Genomic DNA, 17,946 nt, shown 5'->3' on the forward strand with positions numbered 1-17,946 from the left:
GCTTTTTATAGGCAGATGGCCAGCTAAACTTACTGAGAGGAACATTTACATACCACTGTTCTTTGCTTGTTTGGCAAGAAAACACGGATAGTGTTGCTTGTCTTAGAAGAGTCCGTAAGTTTGCCATCATCTGATGCCCGACGCTGAAAGCCAAATGGCTGAACTATTGTAGGGGAGATGCAGCTGGGGCCATCAAACACTGCATCTTTGAATCCAAAGCCATTGCTGATCGTCTTCCAGGCCCCTTGTATGTGCTCCATTGATGCAGCTTACACAACACTTAAACCTAGTTAAAAAAAAGACAAAAATTTAATTCTAGAAAAAAGCAACTCAACAACATAGAGTAATTGTGAAAATAGTAGTATGTGGACGTTCTCATAAGTAACACCCTCTGCTTAACTCAATTAATCAAAAACTTTTATGTTAGTATATTTCCATAAAATATTTCATAGACAACTCAAAAACGAGAATAGGGAATAGGGATCAAAAGATGTATCAAGGGTTATACCACCACTTATACCAACCTGGAACATGGGCCCAGCCAGGTTTCCTGACTTCTAGTCTAACACTTTTTAAATTACATTTCTCTTCTTCTTTAGTTATTGTATTTTAAGTGTGAGTGACTACCCTTGTATATCAGTAACATGTGAAATTTAAACAGGTGAAATTTTTTAAAAAAATGTGTAAGCCATAATTTTCTGCCTTAAAGGAAGAAAAAGAAATTAGTATGTCTAGGATGTGTATTAGACACTGATATATAAATTATCTCATTTAATTTTTTTATGAAGATCCCAAATATTTTAAATTCCTTCCTCCATCCACTCTTTAAACAAGGCACAGAAAAATCACCACTACTTGCTGAAGAGCACCCAGGTGATAGGTAAAATAACCAGATATACATATGTTTAAATTTAAAGTCCATAAACTTTCCACCATAACATTCACATTTCAGTTTTGGTACAAAAATGAAGCTTACAAACAGGAGCAAGCAGAGACAGTCACCGAACCAAAAATAACCAAATGTTTTAACTGGGCAACAAGAAAACTGCAACAGTAGTCCACAGTCACACAATGGTGGTAAGACAAAGAGTGTGCAGTTAGGACACACAACACCCTGACACTGACTGGGAGTCAGCAATCATGCAGAAGTGAGGTTTATCTCCTTCTTTAGAAAAGGGTGAGATTGATAGGGAATCCCATCCTTCTCACACCTTCCTCCCTTAGAAACTTATTTTGTCTTGGGGCGCCTGGGTGGCTCAGTCGGTTAAAGCGTCCGACTTTGGCTCAGGTCATGATCTCGCGGTCCATGAGTTCGAGCCCCGCGTCGGGCTCTGTGCTGACAGCTCAGAGCCTGGAGCCTGTTTCAGATTCTGTGTCTCCCTCTCTCTGACCCTCCCCTGTTCATGCTCTGTCTCTCCCTGTCTCAAAAATAAATAAAAAATGTTAAAAATAAAATAAAAATTAAAAAAAAAAGAAACTTATTTTGTCTTATTATTAATAATATCTACCATTTACTACTTGCCTACTATATGAGGCAATACATACTACATACATCCCACTCACATTATCCAACCTAATCCTTAGAGAAATACTCTAGGTAGGACTCACATCCCATTTTACATCTGAGAAACTTTCAAGATTGACTTAGTATTCAATTGCACTCTAGGAATTTATCCTACAGAAGTGTAAGGCAAGTGTTTAAAGATATATGTAACAAACAATCATAAGGAAAAAGAGAGGGGGCAAACCAAGAAACAGACTCAAGAAACTATGGAGAACTGATGGTTACCAGTGGAGAGACGGGGGGGGACACAGGTGATGGGGATTAAGGAGCACACTTGTGATAAGCACCAGGTGTTGTATTTAAGTGCTGAATCACGAAATTGTACACCTGAAATCAATATTACACTGTATGTTAACTAAATTTAAATAAGAACTTAAAAAGATACATGTATAAGCATCTTCATTACAGCAGTGTTCATATCCTTGAAAAACTGGGAAACCAGGGACACCTGGGTGGCTCAGTGGGTTAAGCCTTCAACTCTTGATTTCAGCTCAGGTCATGATCTCACGGTTTGTGAATTCGAGCCCCACATCCGGCTCTGCACTGACAGCGTGGAGCCTGCTTGGGATTCTCTCCCTCTCTCTCTCAAAAAAAAAATAAATAGATACACTTAAAAAAATTGGGGGACCAAATACTTAATAGGGAATTCAACAAACGTTAATATCTATGTGATAAATGAAGTAATTTGTATGTGCAGATGGAAAAAAGCCATCCAAGACAAAATAAAAGATGCAAAATATATTTTGAATCTTTTATATTAATCTAGAAAGAGGGAGGAAAATCTTGATTTATAAAGAGGTGAGAAAACCTACAATAATAAAGTATTAACAGTGATTGTTTCAGAAGGATTGTGAGAAATTTTTACTTTTTATATATTACCTATCTTCTTTTTGGGGGGATCTTTTGTGTGTGTGTTTTACTACTACAACTGTAAACTTCTATAAAGCCTATTTTATTTGTCTAAGTGGGAGGCAGGACAAAATACCACAGCCTTCAAGTGTCAGGACTGTCACACATTGCCTCCCACCTCCTCTGACATATAAACCTGAGCCCCCTTCACAATCCTAATTCTATCCCTCCATTACCATGAGGTCATTTTTTAGGGGCACCCACAGCTCTTCCTTTCCCTATATCTTTCTCCCCAACTAAGAGATGAATGAATTTAGAACCAGATGAGAGGGAGAAAGATGAAGAATGAGGGCTCATCTGAGCATCTCACTAGTCTGAAATTATGTGGCTCCTATGATCTAGATATAGAGCACCCAAAGCAACCTTAAAGATGCAACTCAACATATTCCTCCTCTACTGAAGACTCAGAATATAAGCCAAACTCCTTTGTGAACACATCAAGCTTAAAGTCTCAGGACTTTTGAATTTCTTGTTCCCTTCACCTGGAAGGCTGATACTTTCAGAAACAAGCAAGTTGGCTTTTTCACATGATTAAAGACTTCACCTAAAAGATTACTTTAGAGATGATTTCCCTAGTCATCCCAGCCAAAATACCCCACCCTTTCCAACCCCCATCAAATAACCCTGCCTGTTTTCTTCATGGCACTTACTACTATGTTAAATTGTTCACAGATTTAGGTTAGTACCCTCCACCCTCCTTCTGCTCCACAAGGGCAGGACCCTGCCAAATCCCATTCACTACTGTATTCTTAGTCCATAAGAATGGACTAAGGACATGAAGGCACTCAAATATTTATTAAATGAATTAAGTTAGAGACCAGAATGATGCTGCAAAACATAATTTTTTTATAAAACAGATCTGTTAGAACTAGTAAATGTGAATTAAATCTCCATTTAGTAGTACACCTTTAAAAAAATATCGACCACTAGCAAACAACAAACTGTAGTAATAGCATCCTAAATTTCATTGAGGATGGGGGTAGAGACTGTACTATAAACTATTAGCTAAAGAACCCAATTACAAGACTTAAATGTGGCCTGTACTATAAACTATTAGCTAAAGAACCCAATTACAAGACTTAAATGTGGCCTAACTCCAAAAACATACTTATTTTATGATGAATTCTAAGTCTTGTAAGCACTTAGAAAATAACACTGCCAGTGCTTACTATAGAATATACTACAATAACTGTTAACCAAAAGTACACCCACTTCAATTCTCAAGTTTTAGATTACTTCTCATTCATTATTTTTATTTTTCTGTGTGTTTATCAAATTCACTTACTAGGCTAAGAAGCATGTTAAGAGTGTTTCCCAGCTTTTCTCACGTCACTCATACAAAACGATGATTCTTATTTGTAAGGCATACTCAGGTCAACAGAGAGGCTAGAAAAGCCAAGAGCCCTACTAACTGCCCTCCCTGCCCTCCAATAGTGATAGAGACACCACTAACCTGTTCCTCATTAGAAGTTCTAAGCCAAGGTATTCCTTAACCAGTTTACTAAAGGGCACACATCTGAAAATAAGAAAAAGCTTCTAAAAACCATTCAGCATCAACCTACTTGTCTTAACTGAAGACATTCAGAAACCCCATTAATACTACCCTCAAATAAACATTAATATAACATAAATGCAAATCTAGCCTCTGTATTTATCTCTCCCTGATATGCTGACCAAATCTCAGCTAAAATTCACATAAACACTCACAATACATATCTAGAGACATACTAAAACTAGATAGTCCAAAACAGAAATCAGCTTCTAAATGTGAAGTCTTTCACAATTCCAAGGAAAAGTTTCAAAACAAATGCATTCTCTTATGAATGGAGAAATTCACTATGTTAGAAAAAAAAATCATTCATTTAAAAAAAATTTTTAATGTTCATTTATTTTTGAGAGAGAGAGAGAGAGAGAGAGAGAGAGAGAGAGAGGGAGGGAGGGAGGGAGAAGGAGGGAGGGAGGGAGGGAGGGGAAGGGGCAGAGAGAGACAGACACAGACTCTGAAGCAGGCTCCAGGCTCTGAACTGTCAGCACAGAGCCCATCGTGGGGCTTGAACTCCTCTGAACCATGAGATCATGACCTGAGCTGAAGTCAGATGCTTAACAGACTAAGCCACCCAGGAATCCCGAAATCAATCATTTTTAAAAAGATGTATCTCCCTATAAAGGATTACTATTTCTAATATACAAAGATCTCCTAAAAATTAACAAAAACATGAACAATGCCACTGAAAAAAACAGGGAACTAAATTCACAGAATAGAAACACAAGGCCACGGGGGCACCTGGCTGGCTCAGTCAGTTAAGGATCCAACTTCAGCTCAGGTCATGATCTTGCGGTTCACGAGTCTGAGCCCCACGTTGGGCTCTGTGCTAACAGCTCTGAGCCTGGAGCCTGTTTCGGATTCTGTACTCCCTCTCTCTCTGTCCCTCTCCTGCTTGTGCTCTCTCTCTCTCTCAAAAATAAACAAAGACATTTTTTAAAAAATTTTAAAAAAAGAAACACAGAGGCCATAAACATACGTGATTTGTGTATATATATATATATATATATATACATATATATGTATATATATATATATACACACACACATATATATAGTAGAAAAATGTGAAATTTGAAAAGTAAAATACTATTTTTAACATCAGATTTATAAAATATAAAAGACAGAAAAGGAAAACATCCATCACAGGCATCTGAGGAAATCTACTTCTCATACTTGCTGGCAAGACTGTAAACTTAATCTAACAATCTAATAGTTTCTATTAGCCGTTTAAATATTTGAATTCATATACCATTTGACAATCTATCTTATAAGGGAAAAAAACCCAGCCAGCACTACAGAAATACCCAGCACTACTAAAGTACACTGGAATATTTACTGCAGCATTATTTGTAATGTCAATAAACTGTCAACAAACTCCTATCAGAGCCAAAGCCATAGAGCTAAACAAGAAACAACTTGAAAACTAGTTTACAAAAGCAAGACCTCCCAGGGAAGGATTGCCACCGCAATGTACTGGCTAAAGGTCTAATTTAGAGAGTATTTATCCAGGGAAGCTTGAGAAGATTGTGGAGTAGGAGGATCCTAAACTCACGTCCTCCTACAGCAACATCAAGGCTGCACCAACATCAAGTGCAACTCACTCTGAAAATGACCCAAAGACTAGCAGAATAGTACTGTCTCAATTAAAGATATTTTTTAAGGGCCATATTGAAAAGGTTAAGAGGGGCAGAGACAGCTGGGAACCAAACCCCCAGGGTGGTGACTCACAAGCAGAAGGGATATCACAGGCAAGCAGGTCTTCCCTGGGGAACAAGAGAATCTAGCCCTACATAAAGCAATCCCCACCCCAATCCTTACCCCACACAACCCCACAACATCTGGCTTTAAAAATCAGCAGGGCTAGGGGCACCAGGTGTCTCATTTGGTTAAGCATCCAACTCCAACTCAAGTCAAGATCTCACGGTTCCTGAGTTCAAGCCCTGTGTCAGGCTCTGTGCTGACAGCTCAGAGCCTGGAGCTTGCTTTGGATTCTTTGTCTCCTTCTCTCTCTGCTCCTCCCCTGCTTGCACTCTATCTCTCTCTAATAGAAATGAATATTAAAAAAAAAAAAAAAAAATCAGCAGGGCTTAACTCCAGGAGAGCCAGAGGGTTTTGGAAAACTGAGACTCTACTCTTAAATGGCCAGCACATATCATGCACTCCAAGACTCAGCACAAGGACAGCAGTCTGAAAAGAACCTGGATTATTTATGAAGGAAATTTACTGACTAATTTTAGGGTGTGTGCTGAAAGGGCAGGGATCTGTAGGATCTTTCTCCAGGAAGGGAAAGCCTAGTGAATGTCTCCCCCCTACCCCACCCCCTTCAGCTTAGCTGGTGGGAGTCAGTTCTGACACCCTCCTTCTACCTTGCTACCACCAGTCACCTGCCCCAGTGTTCCCCAGTGAACCTGCCCCACTGCTATAGCAGGTGACCCTCCAAAACCGCTCCCATCCTGCCACAACAAGTGGACATCCTCAGTGGGGACCAGCAGCCCCCTAAAACAACTTCTGCCCCACCACACCCAGTGGGCAGCCTCAGACATGACTGGTGCCCCTCTCACCAACACACCCACAACAGCCTACTGTGCTAGGAGCCAATCCTGCCAACCAGTGTGTCCACCGTAGTCACACTCAGTCACGGTAGCCAGACAGGCTGAGGACTAGCAACATCAACCTGCCTAAAGCAGTCACAGCCCAGTTGCAACAGGAGGGCCACACAGGAGACACCTCTGAAACACCTGGTTCTGGTGACCAGGGGGGATTGAACTACTAGGCCCCACAAGTCACCTTCTACTTAAAGTCACTACTTTCAAGACCAGAAGATAGAACTGACCTATCTAATACACAGAAAGAGAGAGTCAAACAAAATCAGGAGATTGAAGAATATGTGCCAAATGAAAGAATAAGACAACACCTCAGAAAAAAGAACTAAATGAAACAGAGATAAGCAATCAAAGTAATGGTTATAAAGATACTCATGGGACTTGAGAGAAGAGTAGATGAACTCAGTGAGAACTTCAACAAAGAAAAAATATAAAAAGAACAAATCAGAGCTGAAAAATACAATAACTGAAATGAAAAATGCACTACAGAAAATCAACAGCAGATAAGAGGATGCAGAAGTACAGATCACTCATCTTGAAGACAGCACAGTTGAAATCACCAAGCTAAATGGCAAAAAGGAAAAAAAAATTTTTTTTGAGAGGGAGAAGTAGAGGGAGAGAATTTTTTTTTTTTAATGTTTATTTGAGAGAGAGATGCAAGCGGGTGGGGTGGGGGGTGGGGGCAGAGGGAGAGAATTCAAAGCAGGTTCTAGGCTCCAAGCTGTCAGCACTGAGCCCAACACAAGGCTCGAACCCATGAACTGCAAGATCATGACCTAAGATTAAGTCAGATGCTTAACCAACTGAGCCACCCAGGCTCAAGGCCTGCTTAAGCAGGCTCTAGGCCCAGCGAAGAGTCCAACACAAGGCTCAATCTCATGACCTTGGGATCATGACCTGAGCCGAAATCAAGAGTCAGATGCTTAACTGACTAAGCCACCCAGGTGCCCCCCAAAAAAACATTTTTTTAATGAGGATAGGTTAAGAACTCTGAGACAATGTCAACTGTAATAACATTAGTATTATAGGGTTCCGAGAGAAGAGAGAAAGGGGCAGAACTTATTTGAAGAAATAACAGCTAAAAATGTCCCTAACCTGGGAAAGGAAATGGACATCCAAAGACAGGAAGCAAAAAAAAGCACCAAACAAGATAAACCCAAAGAATCCAAACAAAGATACATAAAAATTAAAATGTCAAAAGTTATCTGATTATCTGATAAACAGATAATCTTAAAAGCAGCAAGAGAAAAGCAACTAGTTACATACAAGAGAAACACCATACGGTTATGAGCTGATTGTTCAGCAGAAATTTTGCAGTTCAGAGGGAATGTTCAAAGTACTAAAAGGAAAAAAAAAACCTATAAAGAATAATACTCATCCCAGCAAAGTTATCATTCAAAATTGAAGGAGAGATAGAGTTTCCTCGACAAACAAATGGTATTCGTAACCACTAAAACCGGCCTTACAAGAAATGTTAAAGGGACTTCTTTAAGTGGAAAAGAAAAGGCTGTAAGAAAATTATGAAAGAAAAAAAACTTCACTGCTAAAAGCAAACATACCATAAAGCTAAAAGATCAATCACTTATATATAAAGTGAGTATGAAGGTTAAAAGACAAAAATAGTAAAATCAATTATGTCTACAATAATTAGTTAAGGGATACACAAAATAAAAGATGTAAAATGTGAATTCATATACATAAAATGTGGAGGAAGTAAAAATGTAGTGTTTTTACAATGTATGAACTTAAGAGATCATCAACTTCAAATAGACTGCTATATACACAGGAAATTATATATGAACCTTATGGTAACAAGCCAAAAAAAAAACCTTTAATAGATATGCAAAAAATAAAGAGAAAGGAATCCAAACATAACATTAAAAAAGTCATCAAATCACAAGGGAAGAGAGTAAGAGAAGGAAAAAGGAACAGAGAACTACAAAACAACAGGAAAACAATTGACAAAATGATGATAAATATACATCTATCAATTATTACTTTAAATGTAAATGATCTAAACACTCTAATCAAAAGACATAAGGTGACTGAATGGATAAAAAAACAAAACCCATCTATATGATGCCTACAAGAGACTCACTTCAGGCCTAAAGACACATACAGACTGGAAGTGAATAAAAAAAAGATATTTCATGAAAATGGAAGTGAAAAAAATGGGGTAGCAACACTTCTATCAGACAAGAGACTTTAAAACAAAAAACTATAACAAGACAAAGAAGGGCATTACATAGTGATAAAGAGAACAATCCAACAAAGGATATCCAACTGTAGATATCTACAGGGGTGAAATCGACAGGATGCCTTGCTGGTTCAGTCAGTAGAACATGTGACTCTTGCTCTCGGGGTCCTGAGTTGAAGCCCCACAATGGACACAGAGTTCACGGTAAGAAGGTACTGACAGTAATATAAAAATAGTTGGGGCTTTACACTCCACTTATATCAATGATAGATCATACAGAACGAAAATCATTAAATAAATAGTGGCTTTAAATGACACATTATACCACATTATTATTATATACATATATTATACGTACACACACATATTTATTATATACAAAATTTCATCCAAAACCAGCAGAATACACATTCTTTTCAAGTGCACATGGAACATTCTCCAAGACAGACCACATGTTAGGCCACAAAACAAGTATCAATAAATTTAAGAAGACTGAAATCATATCAAGCATCTTTTCTGACCACAAAGGTATGAAATTAGAAATCAGTTACAGGAAAAAGTGAATGGAGGAAAAAGTGGAGGCTACACATGTGGTACTAAACAACCAATGAGCCAACAAAGAAATCAAAGAGAAACTAAAAACAAAAACAAAAACAAAAACAAAAAACCCTTAAGACAAATGAAAGTGAAAATCCAATGTTTCAAAATCTATTGGACACAGCAAAAGTAGTTGTAAGACAGAAGTTCATAGCAACACAGGCTAACTTCAAGAAAAAAGAAAAGGCACAAATGATCCAACCTTACACCTAAAGAAACTAGAAAAAGAAGAAAGAAGAACAAAGTCCAAAGTTAGTAGAAGGAAAGAAATAATAAAGAGCAGAAATAAATTGAGAACAAAAAAATAGAAAGATGAACAAGAGCTGGTTCTTTGAAAAGATAAACAAAACTGATTAACCAAGAGAAGTTACAGTCAACACACAGAAATACGAAGAATTATAAGAGACCATGAAAAACTATACACCAACAAATTTGACAACCTACAAGAAATGAATAAATTCCTAGATATATATAATCTGAAGACTGAATCAGGAAGGAACAGAAAATATGGACAGATTTCTAATAATGAAATCAGTAATAATAACAAACTAACAAAAGTTCAGGACCCAATGCCTTCACAGGTGAATTCTAACAAACATTTAAAGAAGAGTTAACACCTAGCCATCTCAAACTATTCCAAAAAACTGAATATAGACAAATAGATCAATGGAACAGAATAGAAAGACCAGGAATAAGCCTACACTTATGTGGTGGTCAATTAATCTAAAGCAAAGGAAGCAAGAATATACAATAGTGAAAAGACAGTCTCTTCAATAAATAGTGTTGAGAAAACTGGACAGCTATACACAGAAGAGTGAAATCACTATCTTATACACCCCCCCCAACACACAAACTCAAATTGGATTAAAGACCTAAATATAAGCCCTGAAACTGTAAAACTCCTAAAAGAAAACATACGCAGTACATTCTTGGACACTGGTATTTAGTAATATTTTTTTGGATCTGTCTCCTCAGGCATGGACAACAAAAGCAAAAAAAACAATTGGGATCACATCAAACTAAAAAGTTTTTGCACAGCAAAGGAAGCTATCAACAAAATGAAAAGGCATCCCACTAAATGGAAAAAGATACTTGCAAATAATATATCCAATAAGGAGTCGATACCCAAAATATATAGAGAACTCTAAGGGGCACCTAGGTGGATCAGTCACTTAAGGGACCGACTCTCAATTTTGGCTCAGGTCATGATATTGAGTGACACATAGGGCTCCAAAGCTGGGCATGTATCCTGATAAGGATTCTCTCTCTCCCTCTCCCTCTGCTCCTCCTCCACTCACCCACTCGCTTTCTCTAAAAATATAAACAAACAAACAGAACTCAAACAGGGGTGCCTGGGTGGCTTAGTGGGTTAAGCATCCACCTCTTGATTTCAGTTCTGGCCATTCTTGATTTCAGCTTAGGCCATGATCTTACAGTTCATGAGATCAAGCCCCACCTGGAACCCTGCACTGGGCTCCATGCAGACAGCACAGAGCCTGCTTGGGATTCTCTCTCTCACCTTCTCACTTTGCACCTTCCCTGCCTGTGCACACACACATGCTCTCGATCTCTTTCAAAATAAACATTAAAAAAAATCTGATTAAAAAATGGGCATGGGGCGCCTGGGTGGCTCAGTCGGTTAATTGTCTGACTTCAGCTCAGGTCATGATCTCATGGCTTGTGGGTTTGAGCCCCGCATCGGGCTCTGTGCTGACAGCTCGGGGCCTGGAGCCTGCTTCAGATTCTGTGTCTCCCTCTCTCTCTGCCCCTTCCCCACTTGTGCGTGCGCACACGCACTCTCTCTCAAAAATAAACATTAAAAAAAAAAATGGGCAGAGGACCTGAACAGACATTTTTCAAAAAACAAAACAACCATAGCTCCCCAACAGACACATGAAAAGATGCTCAACATCACTAATCATATGAGAAATGCAAATCAAAACCACAATGAGATTATCACCTCAAACCTGTCAAAATGGCTAATGTATATATAAGAAACCATACATATGATTTCACATACATATATACATATATAAAAACAAGTGTTGGTAAGACTGTGCAGAAAAGAGAACCCTTGTATACTGTTGGTGGGAATGTAAACTGGTGCAGCCACTATGGAAAACAGTATGGCAGTTCCTTAAAAAATTAAAAATCGATGATGATCCACATGATCCAGTAATTCCACTTCTGGGTATTTATCCAAAGAAAACAAAAATGCTAATTCGAAAAGATATATGCGCCCCTATGTTCACTGCAGCATTACTTACGATAGCCAAGATATGGACGTAGCCCAAGTGTCCACCGACAAATGAAGTGATAAAGAAGATGTGGTGTGTACACATGTACACACATACACACACACACACACACACACACACGCACACACACACCATGCAAATACTACTCAGCCATAAAAGAGATTGACCTAGAGGGTAGTAAACTAAGTGAAATAAGTCAGAGAAAAGACAAATACTATATGATTTCAATTATATGTGGAATCTAAAAAACAAAACAAACACAACAAAAACAGAAAGAGACTCATATATACAGAAAAAAAACTGGTGGTTTCCAGAGGGGAAAGGAGTGGGGGACTGGGCCAAATAGGTAAAGGAGATTAAGAGGTACAAACTTTCAGTTATAAGTCACAGGAATGAAAAGTACAGCATAGGGAATATTGTCAATAATATTGTAATAACTTTGTACAGTGACAGATGGTAACTACACTTATGGTAAACATTTTGTAATATATAAATGTCAATTCACTATGCTTTACACCTGAAACTAATATATTCTGTCAATTACACTTCAAATAAAACTTAAAAAAATTTTTTTAATTTTTTTTAAATGTTTTATTTTTGAGACAGAGAGAGACAGAGCATGAGTGGGGGAGGGTTAGAGAGAGAGGGAAACACAGAATCCGAAGCAGGCTCCAGGCTCTGAGCTGTCAGCACAGAGCCCGACGCGAGGCTTGAACTCACAGACGGTGAGATCATGACCTGAGCCGAAGTCAGAAGCTCAACCGACTGAGCCACCCAGGCGCCCCTAAAATTTTTAAAATAAAGAATATTTAACCAGACTTTTTTGTCTAGGAAAAATACTATTTGAAGTTATGAAAAACTCTACTTTGAGAAAGCTATTTAAAGTTTTAAATAGGGAGTATTTTATATACTTTTACACTTAAGAAAAAAAAATTTGGATTTCACTGATAAAATGGTAATTTTCCATAACAGAAGAATGGGGCCAATGTCATGTATCAGTCAGCAGTAAATTTTTTAAATACTTTAAAGGACTATACATGCTATATAGTGTCAAAAGTAAACAAACATCAAAAAAAGACAAATTAAAAATATTCATCATGTATTTTTTGATATGTATACAACCTTTTCAACACTCACATAAAAGTATATTGTTTAAAAGGGGAACGTTATAGACATCATTTGAAGATAGCTTTGGTAACAAAGAGTTTATATGGAATCTAATTTTAAAAGCTCATTTTTGTCCAATGATAAAAAATAAACTTTTAGATAACACTCTTCACTCGTAAGAAATAGTAGCTTTATTATCACAAAAGTTCCCTGACCTTAAAAACTTGTTTAGTGAAACAGCCTCGGCCGTTTTCAAGGTATAACTAAAACAACACCAATATGGTTTCAAAAAAGGACAGAATCAGTACTTTTTTTTTTTTTAATTTTTTTATTTTTAAGTAATCTCTACACCCAATGTGGTGAACTCACAACCTGGAGATAAAGAGATGCATGCTCTACTGATTGAGCCAGCCACACGCCCCACGAATCACTACCTTCTTAGCCAGATTCTTCAGAGAAGAGACTTCAGAAACTCAAGTCTCTTTCTTTCTTACAGTGTAACTCAGTATTTTTTCAAACCATGGGGTATGTTCCAATAGTTGGCAGGAAATCATTTTGACCAGCTTTCTTCAAAAATAAGGTAGAACACAATGTATCATCATACATAGTACAGGTAAGTACTATTTTCAGAAATCTTTGATTTAGGTACACACACATTATAAAAATGTAGTTTAGGGGCACGTGGCTGGTTCAGTCAGAGGAGCGTGCAACTCCTGATATCAAGGTTGTAAGTTCAAGCCCTGTTCTGGGTGTAGAGATTACTTAAATAAATCTTTTTTTTAAATGTACTGTTTAATGTGAATCATTACTAAATTTGAAAGCTACTGGTGTAGTTCCAAGGCCCAGAATCTCTAGACCTACATCAATTTCTCCAAATGCATTAACCCATTCAAAGTACATCTTCTTATGCTTGAATGATTGCTTTCAAGGATCCATCTAGGGTTAAAGTGTCTTTCCTAGCTCTACCAATGAACTCTCTCCATATGTGCTAATTCTATCTCACATTACATTTAGAAAGACATCTCTTCTACCTCATGTAATTCTTCCAGTTTTCACGTATTTCATTGCTATGTGAATTTAAAAAACTCAGTATATTAATTTTCATTCTTTCCTCAGGTACAGTTATTTTGTGACCTTATTTATCATCCAAATTTACTATGAACTAATGGATACACTGACAGTAACCTGAGACCATTCTCCAATGTTGATTGGGTTACACAGTTCCCTAACTTTTAAATAACACGCCATTTTTAAGGCATGCAATGTATACACTATGTAGTCCATTTACTAAATTTTCTTGCCCTATATTGAATTTCTAATATTCATCTCTCTCTAAAAATAGACTTTTCTCTTTCTCATTTATCATTTCTTAAAATGATCTTTATTGCCATGAGGCCTTCTGTTTCCTGCCTGCTGAGATGATGTTCTTTTCTGCTTTCAAAGAAAATACCAAATCAGAGTGTCCTGTTAACCATTTCACTGAACTTAATGTAGATTCCTTCCCCAATTTAAATGTTTCTCCAAAGCATACACAACAAAGATTATACTCATTTACAGTCTTGCAACTTAAATTAAAAAAAAAAAAAAATCTTCCAGATAAGGTTTCAGAGATCGCAGTCTTTGTACAGTATGAAAACCTTAACATGTACAAAGTTTGCTTCTGGAAATCTTTCTTTGAAGGCAATTAGATTCTACTGAGTAGAATTCTGTATGACTCTACTGAAGCCTTGGGTCCTCTGTAATGTTCTTTAGATAAAGCACCAAATATTCTCCCTCATAAAGCCTCCCTTCATTGCTCCCTATTCATAAGTAATTTACTACTCCCAACTCTTTTTCATAGTCATTTTATTTACATATATATTAACAGCACTTCCTACCTTGTAACTATTTACATGTCTGCCTCCCTTACCTACCTGTATGTAAGCTTAAGGATTCACAGTGCATGCCTTCTTTGTTCTCATTAGTTCTCTCAGAACTTAGTATGACACCTGACCTATAGGAGTTACTCAACCAAGACTTCAAAAACAATGAGATCATAGTTAGATAACCTAAAATTTATATAAATTATTAAGGAAGCAATAGCTATTTGTAAGATATAACATAAAATTTGAACCACAAACAAGCATCTAGGAAAAACACATATATTCAACAAAGCCTGTATGGCTATCTGAACAATATTAGTTTACTTTCTACTTTGACACGTGCCAAAACTCACTAGGAAACAAGATACATGCATAAAAAATCAATTTCTGGAGTGCCTGGGTGGCTCAGTTGGATAAGTGTCCAACTCTTGTTTTCACTCAGGTCATGATCTCATGGTTCAATGGGTTTAAGCCCAATGTTGGGCTCCACAACTGACAGCATGGAGCCTGCTTGGGATTTTCTCTCTCCCTGTCCCACTCACACAGTCTCAGTCTCTAAATAAATAAATTAATAAATACCTTAAAAACTTTTTTTTCTAAAAATTCTGTACCAAACAAGCAGCAGCAATAAAGATAATAATGACATTAGCTAATACCTATTGAGCCTTTACATTTCAGTATGTACAACACTACTGAGGACATATATTATGCATAATGAGCTCTTTACATTTCAATATATACATAATAAGCATTAGTTCTTCACATACCATATTTCATTTAATCCCCAACAACTCTGAGAGACTATTATCCTGATTTTGAAGGACCAAAAAGGTTAAATAAAATTGTTCAGGGTTACACAGAGTGCCAAGATTACTCACAAAATGTCTAAGGTCAAAAGCACTCACAACTTTTACCACAGCTTTATCACACCATCATTCTCTATTCTTAAGGCAGATAAGATCAGTGCATTTGTGGGACAAGCTCTTGCTCAGATGAAGTGTCAGATTTCAACCTTGTGGCTGCCTCCTCTAGTTTCCTGATAGCTAGCTTTTTCCTTCCACTCTGGTAACTTACTTTTTAATTATACTTTTATGTAAAATATAATTAAATTTGAGGAGGGAGCACAAAGGAAAAAAGTTATCCACAATCTTAATATTCATCCTAACACATTTTTTGGATATTATCTTCTAATAGTAGAAACACAACACATAAATATCAGTTCAAAATCTACCTCCACCTTTTATTTTTTTGCCAAAATGCTTAACTCTCTCCACACCATTTTCTCAATCATTCATGCAATAAACATTAATAAACACCTAGTATGTACGAGGTACTGTTCTAGATGCTTAGGTTACCTCAATGAATAAAGAGACAAAGATTCCTGATATCAGAAGCACACCTTCCAGTGGAGAGACACACAATAAAGTAAATTGTACAATATGATAGTGGGTTATAATCAGTGCTGGGGGAACGGAGGCAAGTTGCAATTTATATTAGTCAGAGTAGGCCTCAGTGAGGAGGTAACAGCTGAGTCAAGACTTGAAAGTCAAGGAGGAGTTTGACTTGCAGATAACTGGGAGAACATTCAAGGGACAAGGAACAGCCAGAGAATATCCTAAAGCAGGAGTGTCTTGTGTACAAAGAACAGCAAAGGTATCATAAAACTCCATGAAGTCAGAGTACAATTGGATGTGGGAGGGCGGAGAATGCAGATAACATACTGCCTTGTAGGTCACCGTAAGGACTTTACCTTTTACTGAGTGAAATGGGAAGCCACTGAAAGGTTCTGAACAGAGAAGACACACAGTCTGCCTTAGATATTAATAAAAGGAATACTCCGGTTGGTATATTGCAAATGAAATACACAGGCAGTAGGTACACAATCAGGGAGTTCAGAAGATGCCTGAGTTGAAGAATTGACTGTAAAGGAAGATAAAAATACTTCATTGAGTTGTTATGAAAATTGTCCATTGTCTGTAAAGCACTTAGCACTGTGCCTTGCACATAGTAAATGATACTGTTAATAGCTTCTGCCTTACACAAGGACACCTAGCATAGGAAATGAGAGAGAGTAGAAATTCAGCCCACGCTTCATTTGCTAAGCAATGTGCCTGGTACTCATATAACATCAGCCTAGAGAAAGGGAATTCTCCTAATTCACATGAAGGAGGCAGCCTGCTGTATGAGCTATGGACCTTTTGCATTTAGCAATGGTGCCTCGGAGCTAATTGTGGCCTTAATCCTTGTTCATACAAATGAACAACTGCAATATCAATCCAAATCCTGTGCTACATTACTCTCCTTCCAATTTCATTTTAAATATTTGATCATTATTTCTCTAATAATGATACTCCATTGTGTTGGATGCAATTCTTAATTTTTTAAGTCACATGTTTTTTCAGATTTTAAAATCTTTGAAATCAGAACCCATCTTACAAACAATGGTGTGTCTTACTTGTCCTAACAGAGAACGTGAAATAAACATCATCAGATATATAGGTATTTTGCCTAACAACCTAAGTATGGAATTACTAAGTAAAAAAGAATTATGTGTGGGTGCTGGTGTCATATTTTTGACATTTTAAAACTGGACTTGAATGACTTCTTGTTTTTTAAGATAAGTTTATTTTCTGAAGTAATCAGCCACTATCTATTTTTTTCTGATTTTTTTTGGTGGGGGGAGGGGTTTAACCCAGAAAAGAAGGGTTGTGATGCTACTTCAATTTCTTAGAAGTGACAAAGGCTTCTAAAAGTTCAGAAAGGGTAACGAAACATATTGATAAAGGCAACACCAGTGGATGTTGTAAGAATTTCGTACTAGGTCAGCTTTCCATCAGCAGGTTAAGTGCTGAGTGAGATTATTTCGTGTTTTTTATACTCCCTCAAAGGAAGGTAGAACTCAAAAGCAGCCTAGACCCCAAAGAGCTCTCTGAAACCCATCTAGCAAAAGGCCCAGGTCTTTATTCCTGGAAAAGGTAAAATGGAAGGTCTCTAGAGTGGAAGATTCCAGGTACAGGTGAAAGCATAGACACCATTCTGAAAACGAAGCTAACTAAATACAAAGACCAACAGCTTCTTCCATAGCTGGGCAACTAGGCTCAATGAACCTGACATGAGTTCCCCTAACTTAAAATGAAGCTCAAAGTCAAGAAGCCTAACCCACTACACTCAAAGATAGATTCCAATCAGTTGTTTAATCCTACCTGTTTAAAAATAAAAACAGACCACCAAGATTACCAGACATTTCAAGAAAGCCTCTAACATGGATAATAAAGACCAAAACACACAGGAAAAAAAACCCCA

At 37.3% G+C, this 17,946-nt stretch overlaps 1 protein-coding gene across 5 annotated transcripts in view; it reads right to left on the reverse strand.

The window, feature by feature from the left end:
• RAF1 (Raf-1 proto-oncogene, serine/threonine kinase) overlaps positions 1–17,946 on the reverse strand; it is an 83,543-nt gene that overhangs the window by 31,099 nt on the left and 34,498 nt on the right. For 3 of the 5 annotated variants that reach the window (XM_060631799.2, XM_060631800.3, XM_078442737.2), the window contains exon 2: positions 54–286. In XM_060631799.2, coding sequence (XP_060487782.1) covers positions 54–260 — 207 coding nt within the window. In that variant the 5' untranslated portion in view covers positions 261–286. Of the gene's footprint in view, positions 1–53; positions 287–17,946 lie in introns of those variants that run through there. The other 2 variants (XM_060631802.3, XM_060631801.3) reach the window with 1 other exon arrangement.

The sequence above is a fragment of the Panthera onca genome, chromosome A2, assembly GCF_046562875.1.
Source record: "Panthera onca isolate mPanOnc1 chromosome A2, mPanOnc1 haplotype 2, whole genome shotgun sequence".
NCBI lineage: Eukaryota > Metazoa > Chordata > Mammalia > Carnivora > Felidae > Panthera > Panthera onca.